The following is a 25,167-nucleotide window of genomic DNA, read 5'->3' on the forward strand; positions in this document are numbered from 1 at the left end:
CGCCGATGAAAAACCTCCACCGAGCTCCAACTCTCTTTCGTGCTGCTAAAAATGGTCGCTGGAGAACAGGCATGGAGCAGTGTGGGGGCAGCTCACACGACTTCTGCCTGGTTCACAGTTCTGCAGAAATCCGCAGCAGCTGGTGCCTGGAGGTCAGGTAACCAGCACATAGTAAAAATCACCCTCGATTTCTATGGCTGTTCCGGCTGCTAAAATAACCAGGGAGTATTGCACTCTATTTATATGCCTTATGTGTGAATTGTTTTGGTTGCAAACCAGAGAGGGTCGGGCACGACTTAAAAATATGTCCTTTGAAGGCTGGTGGTATCCTTCCCCTGGCATGGAGCTCCAGCCCTCTCCACCTCCGGGAGGCTCTTCCTCGGGTCTGCTCAGCCAAGAACCGGAGGGTTTGGCCACGAAATGAAACTACCTGCAAAGATTCGTGGTATCTGCCCCTTCCCTTTTGCTGTTAGAGTCCCCCACTGCAACGAGCGGAGATGAGCAGAAGGCATCGTTGCCTGATGGATATGAAGGAAGGCAAAACTTCCTCACCCTGCGACTCTCCGGGGGATGTGAACCCCCCAAATCTTCCAGGGTTTCCAAACTTCCCCGAAACACCCAACTCCGTTTGCCTGTGCGCTTTCTACATCCGATCGAGGTGAATCTACAAGGCGGCACTTCAGCTGCCCGGCCTGACTCACGTCTCCAGTGCCATCTATGCAGAGACAGCTGCCCAAGGATTGCTCTTATTTTTCACGCCCACAGTAGCAACTGGCTACCAGTCGTCGCAGGCTGGAGGCTGATGTAGCCCTCCCCGTCATCGCTGCTCTCGGGTGCGTCGCAGGAGCCCAGGCACACCACAGATGGGCGGGGAGCAGGGCCCCCCGTGCACTAGAGAGAGAAAACCTGCTCTCACGTGCTCCCACCGTGCAGATTTACAGGCGGCAGCGACCGGCGGATCGGAGGAGCGCAAGGAGGACAAGCTGAGAGCGAGCCAAGTAGATTTTGCAGAGCACACAGTAATTCCCGCTCCCAGTAGCTATCATCAATGGCTACACATACCCAACTCTCACAGCAAAAGGCTGTGGACAGGATTATCACGTTAAGAGTAAAGAGAACAAGAAGTACAGGCAAGAAAATTACAATATCCTGAAGGGAAGTTTCCGAAATATTAAAATAATCCCACTTCTCCGCAGCCTCTTTCTGAAAACTCAAAATCAAAACGTGTTTCTGTATTGAATGCTTTTTCTTCTAGGCATATGGGCTAGTTAATGCAAGATTGCTCGTCTCTGGGTTTTTATTTAAATCTACATAAAGAACGACGAGTTCTTAAAAGCATTGAAATAAAACGACGTTCTTCTTTTTCACCCAGTTATTTTTGTTTGCAAACACTGGGCCTTCCACCTGTGATAACATCCCTCCTGCTCTAAGGGCAATATCATAATCGACACCATGGTTACAAGGCAACGAAGCAAGACCAAAGCCAATACTACAAAGAGATGGAAATAAGGGGCTGTGATGAACCTTCTTATTCCCCTGAGGTTAATTTCTTTTCCTGAAGGAGGAGGACTGGCTGATTTCTACATGTTCCAGTGGTCTCAGCCTCTTCGTGGGTCTTGGGAAAAAGAGGAAAGCATATGCTTCCTCCTCCCTCCTCTCCAAAAAAAAAAAGAAACCCTTATAATTAGGCCAGAAAGTCTGCTCTAACCTGGAACTTCGGCTGAGCTTTTGCCATCCCATCAAGCAAGAGGAGATTCAAGGCAAGTAACGCGGGTGAGTATTTGCTCTGCGTCCCCCAGCGGAGTCCTGAGCCAAAGGAACGCTGCAAAGGGCGGGTGGGTGTATCTGGGACTTCACGGGCTTCGCCACCCAGCCAGCTCTGCAAATCCCCATCTAGCAAGAACGCTTTTAAGAAAGACTGCTTAGGTGGCCTGCTAAAAGGGAAAAGGAAGCACCTCCGAGCTGCAGAGACCAGTTCCATCCTGCTGAAGATTGAAGGAAGAGAGTGAAAATGAGTAAAATTATTTAACTGGCGTCACTTGATTTCACACCACCATTTCTGCGACATTTACTCCATTATTTTGGGATTTCCAGCTCGCTGGTGGAGCCCGATGGAAAGGCGCTGACGGGCGGCAGCTGCAGCGGAATCCTCCTGCTCATGGAGCTCCTCCGTCCGACATCCCTGGGGAAGGCAGGGCTGCTGGGATGAGTCAAGGAAGGGAGGCTTGGCAGGCGTGCGGGCCCACAGCTCAGGTCCCCGCTCCCTGCCAAGCTGACTCACCCAAGGTTAGCCAGCGAGGAGGAGGAAGGCGAGCCATCTGAGTCAGCCCAGGACAGAGCGCTGCTGAGGGAGGGAGGGAGGGAGGGAAGAGGGGGTAAAACCCGGGTGACGTGAAGGGGTTGTGCGCTGGGCTGCCCCATCCCAAGAGCTGGCTGGCTCCCCTGGCTTCCGAGCCGGCTCCGCGCCCCGCGGGGACGCACGGCCTGCTCTTCTTCCCAGCTACCTGCCGGCTCGGATAACCCCAGCCCCGGTGAAGAGCAGGGTCCAACCTCAGGGTGACGCAGATGAACTTCAGCAAGCTGGAGCCACAAGAGAGCTCGGAAGACAAGCTCTGGTTCCAGCGTAACCTCTGCTCGGACCGAAGCTGTCCTGGGGGAGGGAAGAACATCTCTGCCGTAAGAGGCTTCGTGGCTGCATCGGATTTGAGCAACAAACATTCTGCCGAGAGATATAATTCTAACAGGTTTAACTCCTATCACTGGGCATTAGTTTAATTGGGCTGTGTTCCCGTGTCCTCTGCGGCTCCGCTGACAGCAGGTCCTCTCTGCGCATTAGATCCTCCCACCCGGCTCCCGGCCTCCCGGCCAGCCCGGTGACAGATGCTCTTTTCAGGGGAGAGGAGGGGAGAGATTATGCTGTCTGGAATTGGATTTGCCCAGGTTAAGGTGGAAACAAAGCAGAGGCATGTCTGGGGGGTGGGAGATCACTTCAGTTCACCAGCCGCTATTTTCTATGGGGGTTTCCTTCTACCTGAAGAGCTAAACTGTGGCTGACACCATGCCCTTCTTCAAAGGATCAGAAGCGAGTGGGCATAGGAAGCCATGACTAATTCCCTCTGCAGCCTAGGCAAATTGCTTTTCAGTACTACTGCCTGCCTAGGTTTGACACCAGCTCCAGCATCGTTTCATCAAGAAAAAAGGCTCATTGGCAAGCCAGGCCTCTCTCAACAAAGCGATTCTCCCCTCTTCTGCGCTCCAGTTACATGCCTCATGGAGAGCCAAATAAGTTAGATCCTAACAAATGCTTCTTTTTTTTTTTTTTTTTTTCTCCCTCCCCTCCTCTTTTGCGGTCCAATCTCTGTGAGTGGGAGATCCTCTACCCGCAACCACTTCCCTTCTGATCGGCTTGGGATGCAGCCCTGGAGATGCCACACCTTCCCACTTCCTGCAGCGGGCTCCAGAGCCCAACATCTGGAATATCACAGACCTCGGCTGCTACCGCTGTTCCCAAAAGCCCGCACAGATGGAGCGTCTCAGCCTGCAACTGGGAGGTAAAGTTGGGGGCCTCGAGCTTGCTAAAGCTACAAAGCGGCCCCGTCACTTCCACACCACGACGCTGAACGCTTCGCTCCCAGGGGAGATCGGCGGTTTCCTGCCGTTTGTTCTTCTTTGAAGAGCTGCACTTTACACTTACTGTGAGGTTGCAAGGCTTTGGGCTTCCTGTTTTCTGCTTTCCACGTATCTGCTGCCTGGAAAGTATCATCATCGTCAACACACGGCGAGTGGAAGCCATTTAAAAATCGGCATCCGACCCCGAGCTACCGGAGTCGCTGACACAAAAACTTGTTGTTCTTCTTGGGGGAGCTGAGGAAGAGGGGGAAGGAAGGCAGGAAGGAAAGGGAAAAGGCCTGGAAACACTCGCGCTGCTGAATGAACCTCTGCCTGACGGATATTCTGAGCTGTTCTATTTAATACACACACACACACACACACACATATATATATATATAAGCAATGCCTGCCAACTGCCTCAGAACAGCACATACCAGCAGCTCGGGGGAAGGCAAGCTCTCGAAGGTGCAACCGTTCATCTGCATGGAGCCCAAGCTCCTGCCGCAGCTCGGGGACGGCTGATTTCAGCAGCAACGGAGCACGGCACAGGGGAAAAAAGGTCTCTCAGACAAACCTCTCACAACAGTAAACGCAGCAGGAGCAGAGGGAAGTCAGCAAGCGCTGACAAGGGAAAAAATATAGTCAACTTGGATGTGAGAACGGGTGGGATGGAGACGTCCAAGAAAGCCGGCCAAGACACCTAGAGCTGCCCAGCAGTTGGTTCTTGCATCAGCCTGGAAGGACACCCGTGTTGGAAACACCGGGGAAGAGGATGAGGGGCAAAATCTCGTGGAGCAAGGCAACGTGGGGTCTCCTGAAAGCGAGGGGAATGGGTGTGAAGAGCTGAGGCTGGGGGACTGCCTTTCCTGGGGGAGCGCTGACAGCAGCACCTTCCGCCGGCGGGTCGCCAGCCCCTGGAAAAAGGGCAGCTGAAGAGACGCAAAAACCAGTGAGGGATTTTATCAGTCCTTGTCTTCATCGCCTGCCTGGCTTAAATTTTGTACTGACAGTTTGGAGCCGTTACAGAAAATTGCTGCTCTATGGCAGGAGACAACTACCAAATCCTTTAAAATAAAACATGACAATCAAGCCATAAAGGGAGTGGCAGAATTAGCCCTCTGCCTCCAGGGGAAAATGTCATGTCCCAAGGAGAAACTGCCCCATAAACACAAGTGCCCACGCATCCTGAGGAATTAGCCATGATGAGTGTCCCAGAGAGGAAGGATCAGAGATGTTAGTCTGTTCAGGGGATTAGGTCACCAATGCCGTTATAAAGACAAGGTCTCCACCGCGCTCGCTGTCAGGGCACTTATTTTAGAGCAGGTATGGAGGTTAGTTTTCAGGGACAGCTACTGTGAGGTCCCACAGCTTTTTTTGCACGGGACAAAGGCAAAGACCATCTGCTTAAGAAGGGAAAATACCACAGCCAGCTGCAAGCAACAGCACTTGGGATAGGAGTCTCAAATACACGAGAATACAAAATGCTTTTTTAATTTGCTTTTAAAGCAAATGCTGTGCAGCACAAATTAATTCACGCCCGAGCACTAAGCATCTCAGCTTATAAGCCTTTCTTTGGAAACAGTTATATTCAGCGATCTGAACCACTCCTCCTCCTCCATCTGCTCAGAAAGGATGAACAAACAAGCCATTGCTGAAAGAAGGAAGGAAGGAAGGAAGCCCGTTCAGCCATCTCCGAGGAAAACTGTGCCAGACCAAAAGAGCTCTTCCCCTCACCCCCCCAACCCCCCCCCCAAAAAAAAAAAAAAAGAAAAAAAAAAAAAGAAACAGATCCCAAACCAAAATACTCTCCCTGGTTGGGGCTCCCCCTCACTCCTCGCACGAGGAACCGAGCGCTGGTCACACGCGGCAACAGGTTCTGCTCGCTCACATCTCCCTCCCACGCGCGCGCACACGCACACGCTCGCAAAATGGGACGAGTCAAAGTGCCGGCTTGACTCATCAGCCACATGATCAAAGGCTGGATCTAAAAAGGGGGAACTGGTTTACTCACTGTCTTGGGTACAATCTGTTTCTTGGGCTGCCCGATCTTGAACGGTATCCTGGAAAAGAGAGAAGAGGGAACCTGTAAGCGAGCGATGCTGGTCTCAAACAGCCCAGCCCCGCGGGTCTCGTCCTCGGTGATGGGTTTTGGGGTGAGCCCGGCTTGTCCCGGGGCAGCAGCACCCCTTTCCGTGAAGCGTGTTCCCCCTCCGAGAGCCGGTGTCTCCCCCGAGGGCAGCACCTCCATCTCTAGCTGCAGAACGCCCCTTTCCCCACCCTCCCGCCGTCCTGGTAAGGCAAAGAAATGTAATGGCTGCTCCAGGCGTTCCGGCTGAAGAACGTGCTATGTTTAAAAACAAATCTGAAGGGGAGGGAAAAAAAAAATAAAATAAAAAAAACCCCAACCTGTAAATATTTAGAGAGAGGATATTAAAAAAAGTAACAACCCGAGTGTCTGGAGCTGTGAGCTGCTTCAAAGGATTTCTCTGATACAACAGCTGTAGGAGCAGCTCACCTGCCAGCAGAACAGCCTTCATTCTTAAAATCTTTAATATGGTTGCTAGTAAAATCTGGGTTACCTGAATGATTTTCCCCACGTGAGCTAGCTCAAAGGTGAAGAGTACTCAAAATAAATTACACAACATATGTGAGGGTGGCTGGGTCAGATGGTTACAGCCATGCAGCCATCCTGAAAATAATTGGATTTCTTTCACCTATCAGTATAATAAAAATCCAGGAATTCAACTGCTGTTTTCAATCTATGTAATTAAGTTAAAGAGGTAAAGCATCTCATCCAAAATCTCCCATTTTCTGCATTGTACTGCTTTAAGTACATCTGCATCTGCCTGGGCTTGTGCAAAGCACCTGACACCGTCCCACACGACATCCTTGTCCCTAAACTGGAGAGAGGTGGATCTGGCGGATGGGCCACTCAGTGGGTAAGGAACTGGCTGGGTGGTCGCACTCAAGGAGTTGTGGTCAGCGGCTCGATGTCCGAGCGGAGACGAGTGGCATCCTCAGGGGTTGGGACCGGCGCTGTGAAACATCTTTGTTGGGGACATGGACAGTGGGATCGAGACACCCTCAGCAGGTTCACTGACAACACCGAGCTGTGTGGGGCGGGGACACGATGGAGGGAAGGATCCATCAGAGGGACCTGGACAGGCTGGAGAGGTGGGACGTACCAACCTCATGGAGTTCAACAAGGCCAAGGGCAAGGTCCTGCCCATGAGTCGGGGCAGTCCCAAGCACAAATCCAGGCTGGGCGAGGAGTGAGTTGAGAGCAGCCCTGGAGCCAGTCTGGAGGAGGCCACAAAGATGCTCGGGGGGCTGGAGCAGGCCCCACTGTGAGGACAGGCTGAGAGAGTTGGGGGGTTCAGCTGGAGAAGAGAAGGCTCTGGGGAGACCTTAGAGCGGCCTCCCAGGACTGAAAGGGGCTACAGGAACGGGGGAGGGACTCTTGGTCAGAGGGGTAGGGATAGGACGAGGGGTAACGGGTTTAAACTGAAAGAGGGGAGATTTAGATCAGATCTAAGGAAGAAATTCTTCCCTGTGAGGGTGGGGAGGCCCTGGCACAGGTTGCCCAGAGAAGCTGTGGCTGCCCCCTCCCTGGAAGGGTTCAAGGCCAGGCTGGACGGGGCTTTGGGCAACCTGGGCTAGTGGAAGGTGTCCCTGCCCATGGCAGGGGAGTGGGAACTAGATGGTTTGTAAGGACCCTTCCAACCCAAACCCATCTGTGATTCTATGAACTAAAAAGAAAAAATTGGTCTGATCATGAAATACAAGTATCTTTTCCCAGAGACGCCTCACCTAGGGCGTGCCTACAGCTCAGTGGCATCAGCATCCCATCCCAAATCCACACCAGGCGCCTCTTGGGAAGATGCCCGAGTCCCCTCTTGGACCAGTCCAAATTCTCACACTGCTACCCAAAGTTTAAGCTAATAACGTGCATTTTAGGCCTCTGGCTTGGCCGCTGGTCACCCTGCCTCCGAGCTGGCTCTTCTCCCCACCGGGCAGCAAACGCGTGGCTGGTTCTCCGTTTGCTTCTCATCAGCTTTACTTACAAGTTCTCCTGCACCAGCGCTGCTATAACTCTGCTCCATCGGACAACTGGAACCCCAGAAAACATTTTTATTAGCGTAACGTGCTGTAGAACCCAGCTATGAGCAACGCCACGCGATGGGAGAAAGTATTTGCGATGAAGCAACACGCCATCCAGGCGGACGAAGCAAAACCAAGATTATCCAACAACCTGATCCCTCCCGGCCTCGCTTCTGCCCATCTTCGCCGCTGTTTTCGAACCAACGGTGTAATTAGCCACCGGTAATAAACCGGGGCTGCAACCCGTACGTACCTCCTGAGCGGCTCAGGGAGCACAAGCCAACCTGAGTCACCAGGTTTAAATTTAAATTTTTCTGGAGAACTTCCTGTTTATGGTTCTCTGCTTGGACCGATATAATTTTAGGTTGTTAACCCTTTCCAGCTCCTGTGGCAGGCCTGGCAGCCGTGAATCACGCTTCTTTTATAAACAAACACTCGTCTGGTGTATAATTACCCTGTCAATAACTGGGTGTGTGGTGCCTTACAGGAAGAAAGAGAAAAAAATAAGGATTTTTTCTTTGTGTTTTCCTACATGGGTCAAATATAAACTAAAATGAGGCACCTCCCTTACTCTTGCAGGCACAGGCTGTCCCATCCGCAGCTAGGTGCCGTCACTCGATGTTTTTGGAAGTGATGGCATCGACCTATCTTGGTGGAAGGAGGAGAAAAAGATGTGGGCTTTACCCAGGGCAGTGAGTTACCCCCAGAAAAACGAGCTTGCACGATGAGCCATGGTGGCTGCTGGGCCATCTCCAGCAGCGCGGGGGCAAGCACAGGGTTCAGACCAGGGCTAGGCTGGTTCCTAGCGGGAAAGCACAATTAAAAAGGTGATTAAAGCATTACCTGAACGCAACCTTCCCCTCTCCCTTGTCGGGCCAACCCTGCCCAAGGGGGTTATTTAGAGAAGCAAACCCAACCGTCGCTGTCCGTCGGCAGGCTGGGTTAAATCAAGGCAATTTTGGTAATAAAAGAAGGATGTGGAGAACTGGCAGGGCAAAGCCGTGGATCGGCCTCGGTCGGGGGCCGCCGAGCTGGCAGCACAGGCAGCAGCCTAAGGGGAGGCAGCGGGGAGCACAGGGGGTCCCATCCTGTCCCCCACCTCCGCTGCAGAGGGGAAGGAAAAAAAAATCCCAGCCACTTTCTTCCAGAACAAAAGAAAGTCACTAGAGCACTTCACAACACTGTAAATACAGTTTGAAGCAGTAAATATCTCTATTAGCATCGTGATGCCAGTTGGCTAATTATGTCTGTCTCGGTAAAACCTCTAAAAAATAACCCCGTGCAAGTAATGTCTATTCACCAATTATTTTTTTTTTTTTTTTGGGTTGCTGTTTTACAATTTGAGATAATCTTCCTGGTTTCTGAATCTTTGTCTTTTAATATAGTTCGGGGGCGGGGGGGGGAGGAAATATGTATAAGCAGGAACAAAAGCAGTAAGGAAGAAAAGATGAGAGGTATGGATCTTACCCGAGCTTTTAAAACAAACGGATACAGCCCGCACCTCGAAACACGACGCCGAGCTGCCGCTGGCACCGAGAAATTTTGCCCCTCCGTGAGCCGACGTCCCAGCCCGCAAAACAGGGGGGACAACGTGCGCCTGACACAGCAACGTTACAACCATTTGCTTAAAAATTAAGAGCCGCCGGGTGGTTTGTTTTGTTTAGAAAATGTACGACGGGCATAAAGCAAACAAGTTGGGGAGAGCTGGGTCGGTATCTTTGACTGCCACGGATCACCGGCGCAGCACGGTTATCACCGTTACCTTAAAAGCCGAGCACGGGTCCGTACACACCGGAGGAAAACCGGAATCGGTGCATTTTTTTTGCTCTCTCATTTCTGCTGAGCGAGAGAAAGCTGGGGTTGTGTTTGGGGTGTGAAATCCCTTGAAATCCTGTTCCTGAAGAGCGCGAGCACGCTGAGTCACAGCCGGAGCGTTCCCACCCCGGTCCCCCCCCCCACGGCGCGGGGCTGGGGGAGCACCCCGGCCCCTGGCCCCGACCCGCCACCCGCACCCCCCGCGGGGAGGTCGCTGGGAGTTTGGGAAAGCAGTGGGGTTCAGCTGGGAGGGAGGAGGGCGAAGCACTGCAGGGAGGGGGTGGGAAGAGCTTAAAGTAGGAAAAAAAGTGTGGGTGGAGAAAATCCTGCAAGCTTCTACTCGGGGATGCTCAGGAACCCCAGGGAGGGGAAGGTGGGAGAAGCTGTGGCTAATTTTCTCTGAAGTTTCCCCAGCAATGTCATATATTTACTTGGCTTTTCCATGTGCAAACCCAGGGCCACACACCAAAGCAGCTAATTCTCCTCTGGATGCACAGGAGAGTTGCAAACAAACCTCGCAGGCAGGGGGGGAATACAGCTCAATGAGGTCTGCGGGGAGCTGGAGTTTAAAACATGGAGCTCCCCCTCCCACTCCCCGCCAGTCCCCTGAAACGAAGGCACGCAGGAATTGCCAGCGTGAATCAGACTAAATCACTGCTAATTTAGGGAGGTGATGGTCCTTTTGCTACGTTGCACCAAGCAGGACATCAAACCTCAGCACCACCCCGGGCCCGGAGCAGGCGGCGGGGAGGCTGGGGAGCCCGGCCGGTGTCCGGAGTGTGCACAGGGGATAAATCATCGGTGGTTTCAACCCCTTCCCCCGTAGCATCTTTCATCTGAACATCACTTTGCAACCCCTAATCAGGCCCCAGAAGACCCCCTCGCAGAGAAGCAAGGGATAAGCACAAAGTGGTTTCACCCACAGCCGATAAGCCGCTGCCCCTGGGGATGCTGAGCTGTTTGCTGCCGAACCAGGGGATGGAGAGGGAAGGGAGGATGGACGGACGGACGTTAATTACCCCGATGTTTAGGAAAAGGCGACTGCGCACCATCACAATCAATATTTCTACCACAGGCGGTGGTGGACACGGGCAGCGCTGGCCAGGGACCCGCAGGTCCCGGTGTGGTAGGAACTGGTGGTAACAACCAGTTTTTATCGGTAACGCCACCGCCGTCAGACTGCCAACTAAATTAATGTTTTCTGAAAAGTGCCCGCTTCCCGTGGAAAGTTTCAGGGTTTTTTTTTTTTGGGGTTTTTTTTTGTTTTTTTTTTTTTTTTCATCGAAACCCCAAGCGCCAGCAAGCCAGCGCAGCCTGGATTTCCGCCAGAGCTTTTCACTCTTTGAATTTCCACCAAAAATCTCGTTTCTTTCACCGGAAAGAAACCTCTCTCTGCCTGCAGGCAGGAGGACAACACCCAGCCTCCCGCGCTGCGAGGGGTGACCCCAACCCACCGAGGCCGGTCTTCCCAAAGATTTTAGCACATGGCGTGCTGAGGGCTTCTACAAAACCATCCGTTTATACCTGATCCTCCGTGAAACCAAAAACTGGCCCTAAATTACCCCAGAAACTCCCTTTGTGAGAGGCAGGGGCCCTTCCCCAAGCCCTGCTCTGCTCGGTGGAGAGTCCTTCCCTTCGCCCGGGCCATGCCAAGCTCCTGCGTTGGGAGAGGACTCAGCTCGAGGGGTAACTGCAGCCAGGAGACCGTAATTCACGGGACTAGCTGCTATCCCGGAGAGATCAAAGCGTTCCCACAAACATCAACAGGAAGGTCGGGAACATCCGAGGAAGGATGTGAATATGGAGGTTATAACTTTCACTTCCTCGTTGCTGTTATCGGGGAAATTTGGGTGAACATCTCCACAGCCGGAGGGTGCTTCTCCCCACGCCGTGCCTTCTGCGCTCAGGGAAGCATCGCTGCACGACGTCAGTGTTGGGAAAGGAGCTTTCCGTGATGTGACACGGGAAAGCCAGAGAACCCTGGAAGTTCAAGGGCAGCTGCGACAACCATCAGTAGCTGCTGAAACAGGACTAATTATCTCATTAGTCTTCCTGAGCCCTAAAAAGTGCTGCACAGGACCTGAGGAGAGGCAACGTGGTGAAGGCTGGCAGGGCACGCGCGCCAAGAAAACCAACCCTGGACACCTGGACCACAGGTCTCAGGACTTTGGGCTTCCTAAAAACCGTCAAAAGCCACAAATCCGTGGCTGTGCAGGCTGCCCCGGAGCGAGCCCTCGACACAGCGGGGGATCCCAGCCCTGCCCAGGTGAGAAAGGCACGAAGGCAGACACGGGTTAGACATTAATCTCGAGCATCGCTCCGGATGCCTCGCTGTACTACATCGTGTCCATGGAAACTGCATGCACCGTCCCACCCCGCTCCCCCCGCCTCGCAGGAACTCATAGCAACCGCTCCAAACACAGCGCGAAGGCAAAAAAAGGAAAAAATTATTCAAACGGATCACAAACAGCTTATGTCGAGGGAGACTCTGCGCCAAATTCTGGTTTGGGTTTTCTCTTCGGTGGAGACGAGAGGGGAGGTCACGGGGTGGCGAGAGGCAGGGAGAGGAGCGATGTGGGGACACGCTCCCTCGGAAATCAACGCGTCCATCCCCGCGGGCGTGCGCTTCCCCCCTGCATTTCAACCCCGTCCCTGTGAACTCGGAGGCATTAAGCCACAAATAGATGTCAGGGCGAGCCCCTGCAGCAGGGGAGAAGGAAAAAAAGAAGATGTAAACATCCATTTTATGTTGGTTTAGGTCAGCCCCGGGGAAAGGAGGCACCTTCCTCAACTTCAGCAGTGGAGAGGTGTGCCCGCAGACGGCGAGCTCTTCGGAGCAGGGGCTGCTCGTAGCTCTGCATCTTGCACAGAGCCAAGCACGGTGTCAGTGTTAAGCAAATCAAAAATAATGTCAGAATCTACTCTCCCACCCATTCCAAGATGAGCATGAAAAAAATAATGATATTTTACTCACCCATCAAAAGAAAATTACTCACGCCAGGCGCGTGGGCGAGCAGAATTTTGCAAGGCTGTTTTAGGCCCTGACTATGCTACAAAAATATCCATTTTAAGCATGGTTGTGAAACACGGTTGTGGCTCAACTATAACACTGTTTTTTAGCTACCTGTACAAAGAAGGCGGAAAAAATAATAATTAAGAAATAACCACGTGCTAATTGCGCTCCGAGGACCACGCCGGGCGCCGCGATCTCCCACCGCGGCGGAGGACGGGGCGCGCGTGGCTCTCGCCGGTTGCTCCACGCCGGGAGATGCGGCGGCGAGTCGAGGTGCCCGGCTCGCCAAGGGCACGCCAGCGTTTTGGTTTCGCTGCGATAATACCTCTGGGGATGTGCAAACCCCCTTGCACGGGTGCTGCACGCGGCAGCACCGCGCAGGGAGGTGTTTGGGAGCTGCGTGCACCTCGCTCACCGCTTTGGTATCCAGTTGCTCATCCAATCTAATTTTACCCCGTGCTGGTATCGTTGAAACGCGGAGAGAAGGGGGAGCGTTGCCATTGACCACGCCAGGACTGCGATTTGGGCTCCGAAAAATATCAATATTGATTCACTGGGAAGAAAACAGCGTCTTGGTTTGTGTTTGCATCGCACCTGCCCGACGTGGCCACAGCACAGCTCCAAAACACGGAAAACAAAATGAATAACCAACAAACCCACCCGTACGCTGCAACCCAGCTATGCCTGCCGCCTCCCCGCACTCCCCCCGTCAGGGATAAATCCGCCCCGCCAACCGTCCTTCCCCAGACAGGCAGCCCAACTCCATCCTCCTCTTCTTCACCTCCGTCCCCAAATATTTCAGAAAACACATTCGCATCCGGTAACGATCTGGGGAGTTCAATATCGCGCAACCACACAGTTCCACTCCCGACTTTCAGTCGATGCCAGCTCCTTAGTCCACTTAGCGAGAGCTCCCTGCCAAGAGGCATATGGTTTAGCAGTCCGGCAACGCAACCCCCCATGCAGACCAATAATACGTTGCAGTGCAACAAGAAAACACGTGCTTCGCACTGCCTCACTATCAACATTTGCTTAACATATTTTTTCTCCCAGTAAATACCAGCTGTTGCAGCGGTGCCGAGAGGCAGCACTCCGATATCGAGCTGTCACGCTTCTAAAACCCCCTTCCCGTTTGTAAAATCACCTGCAGGAGCTGGGAAACCAAAAGAGGAGGTTATTTGGGAGTCTGGTTACGGCTGCAACATTTGGTTTTACGCGGTTCCACGAACCTTAAAAAAAACCCTTGAGACGGTCACAAATTAGACGCTTGCGGCAATGGAGGGTGATGAAACAGTAAAAGCCATCGCTCTATTTCTCTTTATTTTTTAAAAAGGAGTGATGGGCGAGGTATTTGCTGGGGTATTTTCCCCTCTCTTCTCCAAAACGCAGCGCCGCAGGTGAGCGGTGAGGAAGAGGGGGATGTTCAAGAGACCCCAATCCCTGGCGCAAAAGCCTAAAAGAAGCCACCAAACTCTGCCAAGATTTGGAAAAACATCTCATCTGGCCATGCCAGGCTGTTTCCCAAAACAAGCCTACTCCTGCTCTAAATAAAGCTTAGCCTAGAAAGACAGCACTGCCTAGTTGCCTAGGTGCAGGAGTCGGGAATTTGGGGGTTTAATCCAGCCTCTGCCACCAGCAGGTTACTCTCTGCTCTCTGGAGCACAGTTCTCCCGTGTTGGTACAACAGGCGTTGCCGTGTTCCCGGTCCTGTCTCAGAGCCCCGGCCCGTCAAGCGCTCGCAAAGAGCGAGGGAAAGCAAAGGATTAACCACACGCCACTCAGAAGGCTTTTACCATCCCGCTTGCAAACAGCCTCTTTGCCCTTTAATCTCTAGGGTCTTCGCAAAAAATTAATTAAGGTAATGAGCGTACAGAAGCAAAACTGGAGGCAGAGTTACCCGCTGCTCCCCCAGCCTGCTCTGCGGGACAGAGCTGAGGATGAAGCTCCATCCTCCTGGTCGGCCGCGACAGCCGATCCCTGCAAAAAAAAGGGGTTTGAATCAACGCTGCCCCAGGTTTAACGGTGCCCGTTGCCGGAGAGAGACGCACGTGTAAACTAAGCAAACACTGCACAAAGCAACCTCCCGCCCCGCCGGGCTGGAACAAAGCTCGTTCCCTCGGCGGCGACGGCAGAGCAGCGGCATCAGGGCCACACATGTTTTCCTCTGACATTTGAGGAGCAGGGCACGACCCCGGCACAATCGGTTCCCTCCCCGCCGCCCTGGCACGCACGCCGGCATTTGTTACTGCTGCCGGCGGGAGCGTAACCCCCTCGCCGCGGCGGCCGGGCGGACGTCACGCCGAGCCCGTCCCTGCCAGCCAGGCGCTGAACTCCGGTGGCCGCTCCATGAATAGGGGCGATTCATCCGGCGCGGGCGGCTGCGTGAATGATCAGCCAGGAGGGTCGGCAGGGCTGGGCGGCCGGCGAGGCCGAACTGAGAGCGATTGTGTCCCCGACACGCCGACCGAGGCCCGCGGGGCGCGAGCCCCTCGCGTTCGCGCGTAAGCGGAGCCGCCACACGCCGAAGGACTGACGCTGCTGGAGAAGAAAGAGGAGACTCAGATTTCAGCCGAGTGCCCCCCTCCTTCCGGCAATGACCTTTTATTCCTCCCCAGCAAAAGGCAAAAACACCCCATCTCGCAGCAAAAGCCACGTGTGTTGCAGAGAAAGCCACCAGACGCCATAAACTACAGTCCCCAGGCGAGGTCCCTGGGGAACAGCGTGGCCGGACGGACACCGCAAAGCGCTGCTGCTCCGCACCCAAATTATTCCAGGGAATATTTCTCTCTTACGTTTTCAGCTCCACAGCTCCTCCCGGACCAGGAGAGCGGACCAGGTCTCTTCCACCAGCCGGAGCTTTCCAAAAGCAGCCCCTCGGCCACGCTGCCTGCACAGCTCACAAGGGCAGCACGGGCAAGAGGCGGCTCCGAGACCCTCGTTAACCAGCGCTGTCTATAACCATGGCTGCTCTGAGATGAGTAAAGCAGAACAAAAATTAACCTGGTGGATAAGTGTGTATTTTTACCCAAAAGGCCTCATTTTAATAGGTACCTGTGTGCACATCATTATATTGTTGAAGTATGTTTCCAGAGCGCAACTTCCCCCGCTCCCAACTCAAGAAAAATCTTCAGTTTTCACCATGCGCCTGCCCTGGCAAGGGGAAGACCTTTTTCTGCTTAAACCATCACATCCTTCACCTCCCACAACGGCGCCGGCTCTGTGTGACCATCCGGGATGAGAAATGGCGCACGGCAGTCAAGATTGACTCCTAATATAATTAGTTTAAATAAGTGGTGGGGAGACATGCAGAAGCAGCACACCAAAGGCTCCGTGGTATCCGAATTTGGCCCTTCACAAGTCCGTTTCAAACACACATGGGAACTCTTTTTCTGGGTTTTTTTAAGAAAAAAAGCTTTACTTTAATGGAGTTGAAAGCGGTTTTACAGCGTTTCAGACTCATGGAGCTGCTGGGGACCTTTAGGGACCCCCCACCTCCCCTCAGCAGCACCCGGGCAGGCAGCAGCGAGCCGGCCGCAGGGAGGTGGGAGGGCGGGGGGGGGTCAGGGGGCTCGGGCTGTGCTCCCCCTTTCCCAGGATGGAGGCTGGGCCTGCCACAGCCTCGGGAGGGACGGGGAGCTGCTCCGAGGGCAGGGGAGAGGGGTTCACACCCGTTAGACACCCACAGACCCTACGTGTGCCTACAGACCCAGCTCCCGGGCAGCTACACCGGAGCCAGGCCCAGTTGGCTCTGGGGCCCCCACAGGGGCCAGCATCGGGGCCAAGCCCGATCGGCACCTGGGCCTCCACCGGGGCCAAGCCCGAGGCTCCACTGGGGCCTCCGCCGGGGCCAAGCCCAGCCGGCACCAGGGCCTCGACCAGGGTCAGCACCGGGGCCAAGCCCGGCCAGCGCCGCGAACAGCACCGAGGCCTGCACTGGGGCCTGCACCGGGGCCTCCACCGGGGCCAAGCCCAGCCGGCACCGGGGCCAGCACCGGGGCCAAGCCCGACCAGCACCGGGGCCAAGCCCGGCCAGCACCGGGGCCAGCACCGGGGCCAAGCGCGACCGGCACCGGGGACAACTCCAGGGCCTGCACCGGGGCCTCCACCGGGGCCACGCCCGGCCGGCTCCGGGCCCAGCACCGGGCCCCCCCTAGGCCGCCGGCCCCGGCAGCGCCCGCGGTGAGAAGCCCGAGCGCCGTAGCGGGCTGGGCCGAGCGCCAGGGGTGACGGCGAGCCCCAGGCCGGACCCGGGGGGTCCCGCGGCGGCGGGTCGGGGCGGAGCACGGCGCGGCCGGGCCGGGCCCGGGGGGTCCCGCACTCACCAGCTCATGGTCCCCCGCCGGCCCCGCGCTGCTCCCGGAAGTGCCGCCGCCTTGTCCCCGCCCCTTCCGGCAGCGCCGCCAATGGGGGGGCGTTAACCCGCCGCGCGCCGCTCGGGGGGGGCCGTCGGGGGGGGCGTGACGTCACGGGGCAGGACAGGGGGGTCCGGAGGGGAAACCGGGCAGAAAACACTTAAAATCCTCCGGTTTCGGTGCAAACCCTGGAAATAGGGGGGAAGGGTGTTGGGAGTAAAACCACCGCGACCCCCCCAAAACCGGGAGCAGCGGGGGTGGGCGAGGGCGCGGGGAGGGGATGCCCGGGAGCATCCCTGGGGGGGGGGGGTAAGGGGAGGGGATGCCTGGGAGCACCCTAAGGTGGGCGAGGGGATGCCCGGGGGTGCCTAAGGTGGGCGAGGGCATGAGCATGGGGTGCCCGGGAGCACCCAAGGGTGGGCGAGGGCGTGGGGTGCTTGGGAGCACCCTCGGGTGGGCGAGGGCGCAGGGAGGGCACGCCCAGGAGCAGCCTGGGGTGGGCGAGGGCATGGGGAGGGCATGCGCGGCACGTTTGGAAGGGCAGCAGCACCCAGTTTTGGGGAGAAACCCGTCAAATCCAGCTCCAGGAGGCTGGGTAGGGCGACGAAGCCATTTTGGGGCGCTCGGAGCCCTGTTGCCAGCCCGGGCCGACATCCCGGTGGGGGGAGCGGGCTTGGTGGTGGTGACACCGGGCCGGTGATGACATGTGCCACCGCACGGGGCTGAGGGGAGGAGGCCCGGGACGGGCGCCAGGGCTGGCTTTATCAATTAGCAGGTGGAGGTAAACAAGGCGGTAATTACAGCCAGGGAGGATGATGCTAAACTGGGAAGGTGTTGCCGACACCAGTGAGGACAGGGATTAGCCGAAAAGGAGTGAGGGAGGAGGGGGAACCGGGGGGGGGGACGGTGTCGGGATGAGGCGAAGGAGCCGAGGTCGGAGAGAGGAGGTTGCACGGTGACGTGGTAGATTTTGGGGTGCTGATGGGGCGTCAGAGCAAACCCCGAGGGGAGGCAGCCAGGAGGACCTGGCCGAGGCCTGGGCAGGGTGGGGAGGAAGAGGAAGGATGGAGCAAGGCGGGTGCCAGGAAGCGTTTGCCGGTGGTTCCCACCGCGATGCCCCACGGCAGCACCTCAGGGTGCAGGGCACACGGCAAGGACAAGGGACAAGCAGGTCCTGGCATCTGGGTGTCCCGGTGGCCGCGGGACTCGGGGAACATCTTCCATGGAGGTTCTGCCCCACGTGTCGCCCTGCCCCGGGCACGTGCCGGGGGGGGCGAGGCTGGGCCCTTCCTCCGAAACGCGCTGCCAGAGCAGAGGTCGGAGCTGCAGCCCTGGCCAGGGAGGGGGAGGAAGGGGTGGACAGATCCACACGGCGCCGGCGCAGGGCGGGGGACGAGGGTCGGGCAATCCAGAAACCATCCAGACCTTCTGCAGAAGATGTCTCCTGCCAGAGCAGCAGGAGAGGCTGAGGCGGTGGCCAGAGGCTGAGAAGATCGGGGAGGGATCCCACCAACATCTGTGCCATCAAGATCTACCAGCTGCAAACCAGGAGCTTCTGAGTGCGGGTCCTCGTCGCTCCTGACCCCGGGGACGGAGTCTCAGCTCTTGGTGCTCCTCCTCAGAAGCAAATCCCATCCCGCGGGGAGCTTTTGGGTTTCAACAACAGCTTGCAAAGCCCCGAAGACCCTCAGCAGAGAGGAGCGAGGTGTTGGTGGCCTCTTCGGGAACCCAGAGCCGCCGTTGAGAAGGGAAAGGCAGCAAGTTGTGTTGAGCTGGTACGTGACTGGCAAGCCCTTCCCTCCTCCCCAGAACACAGATAGCCCAGAACGGGGATGGAAAGTGCCGTGTTTCCGTAGCAACCAACATTTTCGTGCAAGGTGCTGCACGCACTCCACGCGTTTTGCCACCCAAGGGTGCTCCTCACCTTCCTGAGGCAGGGGGGGTCCTGCCCGGCGGGACGCCTGCACCCAGGTGGCAGAGCAGGTCCCCGGCCCGGGGCTGGGGCCACGATGCCCCGTTGATGCCTGGTGGGCTCCTTCCCTCCTCCTCCTCCTCCTTGCCCGCGGCGAAGGAGCCCAAAGCAATGTTGGGTGGCTCCTCGCCGTGGTGTGGTGATGCCGGCGTGGCACCTCCCAGCAGCCTTTGCCGTGCCACTGCCTGCCCGCGCCCAGCATCGCCAACATCTTCCAGCACAAACCACCGGTGGCGATGGGTGTATCCACCACCGCCACCACCACAGCACCCTCAGACCATACTGGGGTGCTCCCCGCGCCCTCGGCTACGTGCATGGCGGCTCCGGCTCCTACCCAGCCACCTCGGCTTGTCCGAGCCGCGCAAGGGGACACCGCAGGGACCGCCAGCTCCAAAACCAACACGCAGCCCCCCCCCCACCCCCCGATCGCTGCGGGACCTCCAAGATGCTCAGAGCACAGAGGGGAAAGGCAGCCCCGGCTCACCGTGACCCCGCGCCGCGGATGGCAGACCCCCACCCTCCCTCCTGCCCGGCGCCTGCTCCGGCAGCCGCTCTGGCCTCGTCTTAACGGCCACCGAAGGTTCAAGCACCCGGGAACCCACCCGGGGATGTGGGAGCCCACCTGGCGCAGCGCCTGTGGGCTCCAAAGCCAATTGTCCCAACACCACGAGATGCCGTCCCTGGCTGGGCCAGGAGTCACCAGGCAGCCGCCCCGGGCACCGTCTGCCTGCCAGGTTCTCCCCGAAATTAAATCCTCTCCGAGGCAGGGAGCTCAGCAAAACCCCAGGGCTGGGCAGAGCTTGGCCTGGCCTGGCAGGAGCAGCAGCTCCTCCGGGGCCCGGCTGCGGATGCAAATCGAAAAGCAGGAAATTGGACGGCGGTGCCGGTGCCTTCACACCCCGGGAACGCCGAGAAAGACCGCGGTGCCGAGGCCGGCCACCAACACCGCCGGCGAGCCCTGGGGAAAGGGGAAGCTTGTGGGACACTCAACAACTCCGGTCACGCTCCAACCCAGCAGAGCTGGACCCGCGCGGACACCCCCAGACCCTCATCATCCTCCAGCCTTTGCCTCCAGCACGATCCCAGCTCCAGCAGAGCCAGGGCTCCAGCCCCATCCCTGGGGAAGGATTTAACCATCGCGGGCCACCACTCCTGCACCCGCTCCAAATATCCAAGCGCCTCGTCCTGCGCCTTCTCCCGCCCGTCCCTCGTGCCCGTACAAGCGCCGGCTCTAAAACCCGGTGGGTTATTTTTAACCCGAGCGACCCAGCCCGGCAAAAATCCCCTCTCCGCTCTGTACCTGGGGCGATTTGGGCGGCGAAAGGCGCGGGGGCATTACCGGCTGAAGCGGCGCGATCCTCTTTCGCCCACCGTTATCCGACAGACGCGACCCGGCGAAAGCCGCCGGCAAAATGGTGACGGGGTCAAGGCGGCGGCAACGGCGGCACGAGCGGGGAAAAATAGGACGCAAGGTCAAGGGCAAACCAAGGACGTGGCGGTTTTAGGGGGGACTTCGGGGCACACCCCATCCCCACGCAGCCGGGAAAAGGGGGGGACGCGAGGACGGAGCCGGTCGCCTTCGGGGTCACCCAGCGTCCTGGCCAGCTGGTCTCGCCACGCCGTCCTGCGAACAGAACTGAAGGAGAGGGGGGGCTGAGAAAAGGTTGGGTTATTTTTTAAAAAAAAAAAATCATACCAAAAAAAAAAAAATTATTTAAGAAAATACAGCACTAGAAAAAGATGTACAAACAGGTTTCAAAGTCGCCCATAAAGAGGCACAGCGCCCACCGTCCTACACATTTCAAACCATTTTAACATCCCCCTTACATATTAGAGACTTTTTTTTTTTTTTTTTTTTTTTCCAAACCAATATAGATCTTTTTTAAGCAAGGTAAAATAAAGATATTTACTACAGATTTTGATTGTCAGCAAACACAATATATTTACTGCATTAGCATTTGCTCACAGTGCAAATGGTACAACAATACATCAGTTCAATATTTCTGATTTTTTCCCTTAAAAATGCTGTATGCATTAACTATCATATTTGCATTACAACATGACAAATGAGCAAATGAAATGTGTGTGAAAATTATCACCTTTTCACAATATCAAGCATAATTTTTTTTTTTAACCTTAGTATAAGGTACTATAAATCCAAGAAATAAAAACATCCACAAAATATATTACATCTGGTATGATTTTTTTTTCTCTAAGTACTCAACTTTATACAAAAGTCTTTCAAAAAATATCATTCCCTTAGGTTTGTGTGGTTAAACCTGATTGTGGTTTTTTTTGTTCCTTTCGGTTCACATAAATTAGACTGCATTCTTTCTCTTCTCTTTATTTTTTGTACGTTTTTAATGTTTTTTTTTCACATGCAGACATCAAACCTGGATAGCACGACCTTTTGGCAACAAAGATTTTTTTTTAAATTCATTATTATTTTTGCTTAGTTTAGCTTAAATGTCTGAGCACAGTTTTATTAAAACAAAAGAAGAAAAAAATCAGAGCAGTCATGCAATGACATGCACATACCAGAAGGAGAAAGAAAAAAAAAAAAAATAGAGGACTAATTGATTTTTCTCCTCCGTAGTTGGTTGGTTGTTTTAAAGTGACCAAATAAAATAAAATAAGAATATCTCACATTATAAAAAGTATTCAGCAAAATACTGATTTTTTTTCTGCATTTCTGTAAAGAATTTCCCTTCTGCTGAGGAAAAAAAAAAAAAAAGAAAAAAAAACAACAAAAAACAAAAACCAACAAACCCAAAAGCTGCTGCCGGGACATCGCTCCCCGCCGCCCCCCGAAGTTGTGGGGGACCCGCAGAGCCGCCCCCCGCCCCGCCAGCCCGGCTTGGGGGGGCCCGAGCCCGCTTACCTCCGCCGCGGGGAACCGGTGCTTGGGGGGGGGGGGGACTGGGGGGGGGGCAGGGGGGGATCCAAGGGAGGGGAGACAGAGGCGGAGGGGCCGGATCCAGGCCCAGCGAGGCGGAGAGGAGCCGGATCGGGTCCATCCATCCATCCCCACCCGGGCGGGCCCGATCCTGAGCAGCCCAGCCCCCGGGGAACCGGGCGGGTCGGATCCAGGAGGGCCCGATCCTGAGCAGCCCAACCCTTGGGAAACCGGGTGGGTCGGATCCGGATACCTGGGATCCGGCTCAGTCGGGGATCCCGGGGATCTGCAACCCGGGACAGCCCGGGGCCGGGCAGGCAGGACCCGGGAGATGCGGGGTACAGGCAGCGGGGTACAGGCAGCCGGGATCCGGGAGAGCTGGATCCGGGTAATCCGGGTCTGGGCAATCCGGGTCTGGGCAATGCGGGTAATCCGGGTGCAGGCAGCAGGGATCCGGGCAGCGGGGTGCAGGCAGCCGGGATCCGGGCAGTGCAGGTCCCGTCGATCCAAGTGCAGGCAGGAGCCGGGTGCAGGCAGCTTGGACCCCGGTCAATCTGGGTGCGGGCAGAGTGGACCCCGTGCAGCGCAGCCCCCAGTATCCTGAACCCCGGTTGGGGTGGTGTGGGGGGTCGGGGGGGGGTGTGTGTGAGGCCACCGCGGGGACCCCCCCCGGAGCGTTGCGGAGGGCAAAGGGAGGAGATGGGGTGTCACCGTGCCGCCCCCCACGGTCCCTCAAGCGCACGTGGTGACGGCGGGGGCGAGGGCGACGGGGGGCGAGGTGGCGGCGGCGGCGGCGGCGGCGGCGGCGGTGGGGGGCGCGGCGGGGGGCTGCCCGGCCGAGCCTTTCTCGGCCTTCTTCTCCTTCTGCTTGAGGTGGATCTTGGCGTGCCGCTTGCGCTCGTCGGAGCGGGCGAACTTGCGGCCGCAAAACTCGCAGGCGAAGGGCTTCTCGCCGGTGTGGGTGCGGATGTGGGTGGTGAGGTGGTCGCTGCGGCTGAAGCTCCGCATGCAGATGCGGCACTGGAAGGGCTTGTGGCCCGTGTGGATGCGGAGGTGGCGGGTGAGCTCGTCGGAGCGGGAGAAGCGGCGGTCGCAACCCTCGGCGGGGCAAGCGTGGGGCCGCTCGTGGAGCGGCGTCTTGCTGGGCCGGTTGGGGTACTTGCGGGGTCGGATGGGCTTGAGGGTGAGGGGCGGCTGCGGCAGCCCCCCGAAACCCGGGTGGATCTGCTTGTCCTTGAAGGCCTTGATGGTCTCCAGCGGGGTGATGGGGGGCGGGTTGACGCGGATGGGGTCCAAGCTCTGGAAGGGTTTGTGCTCCGTGATGGTGCCCATGTCGTTGGGGTGGTGGTAGAGGTTATAGTCTGGGATCATGGGGAAGAGGTTGCTGTCCAAGGCGGGTTTGGCCGCCTGGTAATCCTGGGGGGAGTAGGTGAGGCCGGGGTTGCTCTGGGGGTCGTGGAAGGAGACGGGCTCCGGGTAGAGGTCACTGCAGGAGGAGTAGGGCGGCAGCGCGGGGTACATCTGGTCCACCTCGCCCTGCGGCGGGCCCATGCTGCCCGCCGAGCTCTGCGTGCTGGTGAGCGCGCCCGAGGACGGCGGCACCCCCAGGATGCCCGCGCTCATCAGGCTGATGATGTTGTCCTGGCACCAGTTGGAGGGCGAGTCGAAAGCGAATTTCCCCAGGTAGGTGACAGTCTTGTTGCCCGGGGCGGGTTGAAAAGTCCCCGAATAAGAGGACAGTTCCTGACCGGCCTTTTCGTTCGCTAAGCCAATGTCCATAACATTATCTGCAAAGTGCGAGAGAAGCGGGGCAGGGTGAGCCGGGAGGGGCCGGGGGGGGGCCACCGGGGATGCGCCGGGCCCCCCCACCTCGCTGCCTCCTACCCCTCGCCGCTTCCCCCCCCCTCCCCTTTCCCCGCTCCGCTCTCCGCGTACTGCGGCGCTTGGCTGCCGAGGGTCCCGGTGATGCCGGTACGGGGGGACACGGTGGGGGGGGGAACGACACACACACGGACGGGCCCCCCCTCGCCACCCCGCGGGTGGGGCCGGGGGAAGGAGGTACCTGCGGCTACAGGTAGGCTTCCTCCCCGTCCAGCCCCCGGCAGCGCTGGGCACTCCGCGGAGCCGGCTGCGGCCACCGACGCCGTTACCGACTCGCCGCCTTCCCTGCGCCGAGCCCCGGCGAGGAGAAACACGATGGGGGGGGGGGTGGGGGGGGGGGTGTTTTAGCCCGGCGAGGCTCCGGGTGGGAGCGGGGACACGCGGGGAGCCCCCTTCCCCCGCCCTCGGCGCTCACCTGTGCCCCCCCCCCCGGCGGCCGTGGCCCCGTCCCCCCCCTCGGGGGGGTGTGTGTGTGTGTGTCCCCCAACCCCACGCTCCGGGAAAGTCGGCGCCGCGTCCCGGGGAGCCCACGCTGCCACTGCGGGGTGTGTGTGTGCGGGGAGGGGGGGGGGGCGGCCGCCACGGCCACACGCGTCCGCGGCGCCTCCGCACCCACGCGGATCCCGGCGCGGGCGAGTGGCCCCTTGGAGCCACGGGGGGGGCCCGGCCGTTCTCCTCCACCACCCCCACTCGTGTCACCCCCCCGCTCCCTACTCCACGGAGCCCGGCCGCCCTCCCCGTACCTGCGGCGGCGGCTCGGCGAGCAGCGCCCGGCGGAGCCCTGCAGCGATCGCGCGGAGCCACGGCGAGGAAAGGGGTGGGTGGGTGCGGGGGGGGGGGGGGGGGACGACGGGGGGGACGCTCCCCAGCCCCAGCTCTTCCCTTCCCTCCGAGGCTCCATGACACCCTACCCACAGCGTCCTCCTCCTCGCCCCACCGGCTCCCCCCCCCCTTCCTCCCTTCTCCCCATTTTCCTTCCCCCCCCTTTACCTGCAGCCATCTGGTTGTAGTGAGCCACCGAGTCGCTGCTGCTGGAGAAAATATTCAAAGAGTTGGGGATCTCCTCTGGGTACAGATTGTCAGGCAATTGGTTCATCAAAGTGTTCATGGTCCCCGGCAGCTTCTCCAGTAGTTTGCCTGTCATAGCACTGGAGGAAAAGGCTGGTTCAACGTGGCTCCGAGCTCAGCTCCCGAGGAAACAACATCCGAGTGGCAAATCCGTGCGAGGGAAATCATGCAAGAGAAAAAGTTGGGGCGGGGGCGGGGGGGGGGGCGAGGAGGAGGAGGGGGGGGGGGAGCCGGGGGTGGCCGCGGAGGAGGGGGCGCGGGTGTATGTGTGTGTGTGGGGGGGGTGCGGTCCTCCGTGGGTCGCTGGTGGTGTTTCCTCGAAGGGGGGGGGGGGGGGGGGGGGCGAGCTGGCTGGCAGATGTGGTTGTAGAAGCTGGGTGGGAGGATTTAACCCCTCCTCTCGCTCGCTCCCGTCCCCCCCCGTCCGCGCTCCGCGGTCCCCCCCCCCTGGGCCCCG

At 57.5% G+C, this 25,167-nt stretch overlaps 2 protein-coding genes across 4 annotated transcripts in view; both read right to left on the reverse strand.

Moving 5' to 3' along the window:
• BIN3 (bridging integrator 3) overlaps positions 1 to 16,937 on the reverse strand; it is a 42,348-nt gene extending 25,411 nt beyond the window's left edge. The window contains exons 1-2 of one of the 2 annotated variants that reach the window (XM_074852134.1): positions 16,864 to 16,937; positions 5,624 to 5,672 (exon numbers count right to left, since the gene is read on the reverse strand). In XM_074852134.1, coding sequence (XP_074708235.1) covers positions 5,624 to 5,672; positions 16,864 to 16,871 — 57 coding nt within the window. In that variant the 5' untranslated portion in view covers positions 16,872 to 16,937. Of the gene's footprint in view, positions 1 to 1,708; positions 3,305 to 5,623; positions 5,673 to 16,863 lie in introns of those variants that run through there. The other variant, XM_074852133.1, reaches the window with a different exon arrangement.
• Positions 16,938 to 20,781: 3,844 nt separating this feature from the next.
• EGR3 (early growth response 3) lies at positions 20,782 to 24,901 on the reverse strand. Of its 2 annotated transcripts, none has more exons than XM_074852067.1 (2): positions 24,633 to 24,901; positions 20,782 to 23,548 (listed from the first exon to the last, which is right to left on the reverse strand). In XM_074852067.1, the coding sequence occupies exons 1-2, from the start codon at positions 24,784 to 24,786 to the stop codon at positions 22,494 to 22,496; spliced, it is 1,209 nt and encodes a 402-aa protein (XP_074708168.1). In that variant the 5' UTR covers positions 24,787 to 24,901; the 3' UTR covers positions 20,782 to 22,493. The 2 variants fall into 2 exon arrangements, with proteins under 2 accessions (XP_074708168.1, XP_074708169.1); XM_074852068.1 differs by lacking the exon at positions 24,633 to 24,901 and adding an exon at positions 23,824 to 23,898.
• Between the last annotated feature and the right edge of the window lie 266 nt (positions 24,902 to 25,167).

Source organism: Strix uralensis, chromosome 28 (genome assembly GCF_047716275.1).
Source record: "Strix uralensis isolate ZFMK-TIS-50842 chromosome 28, bStrUra1, whole genome shotgun sequence".
Lineage (NCBI taxonomy): Eukaryota > Metazoa > Chordata > Aves > Strigiformes > Strigidae > Strix > Strix uralensis.

Bases quoted from the DNA above. Each gene is read 5' to 3' on its own strand.
- EGR3 (XM_074852067.1), bottom strand. From the start codon at position 24,786: ATGACAGGCAAACTACTGGAGAAGCTGCCGGGGACCATGAACACTTTG. The intron at 23,549-24,632 runs GTAAAGGGGGGG...CGCACTTTGCAG, and splicing joins CTACAACCAGATGGCTGCAG to ATAATGTTATGGACATTGGC.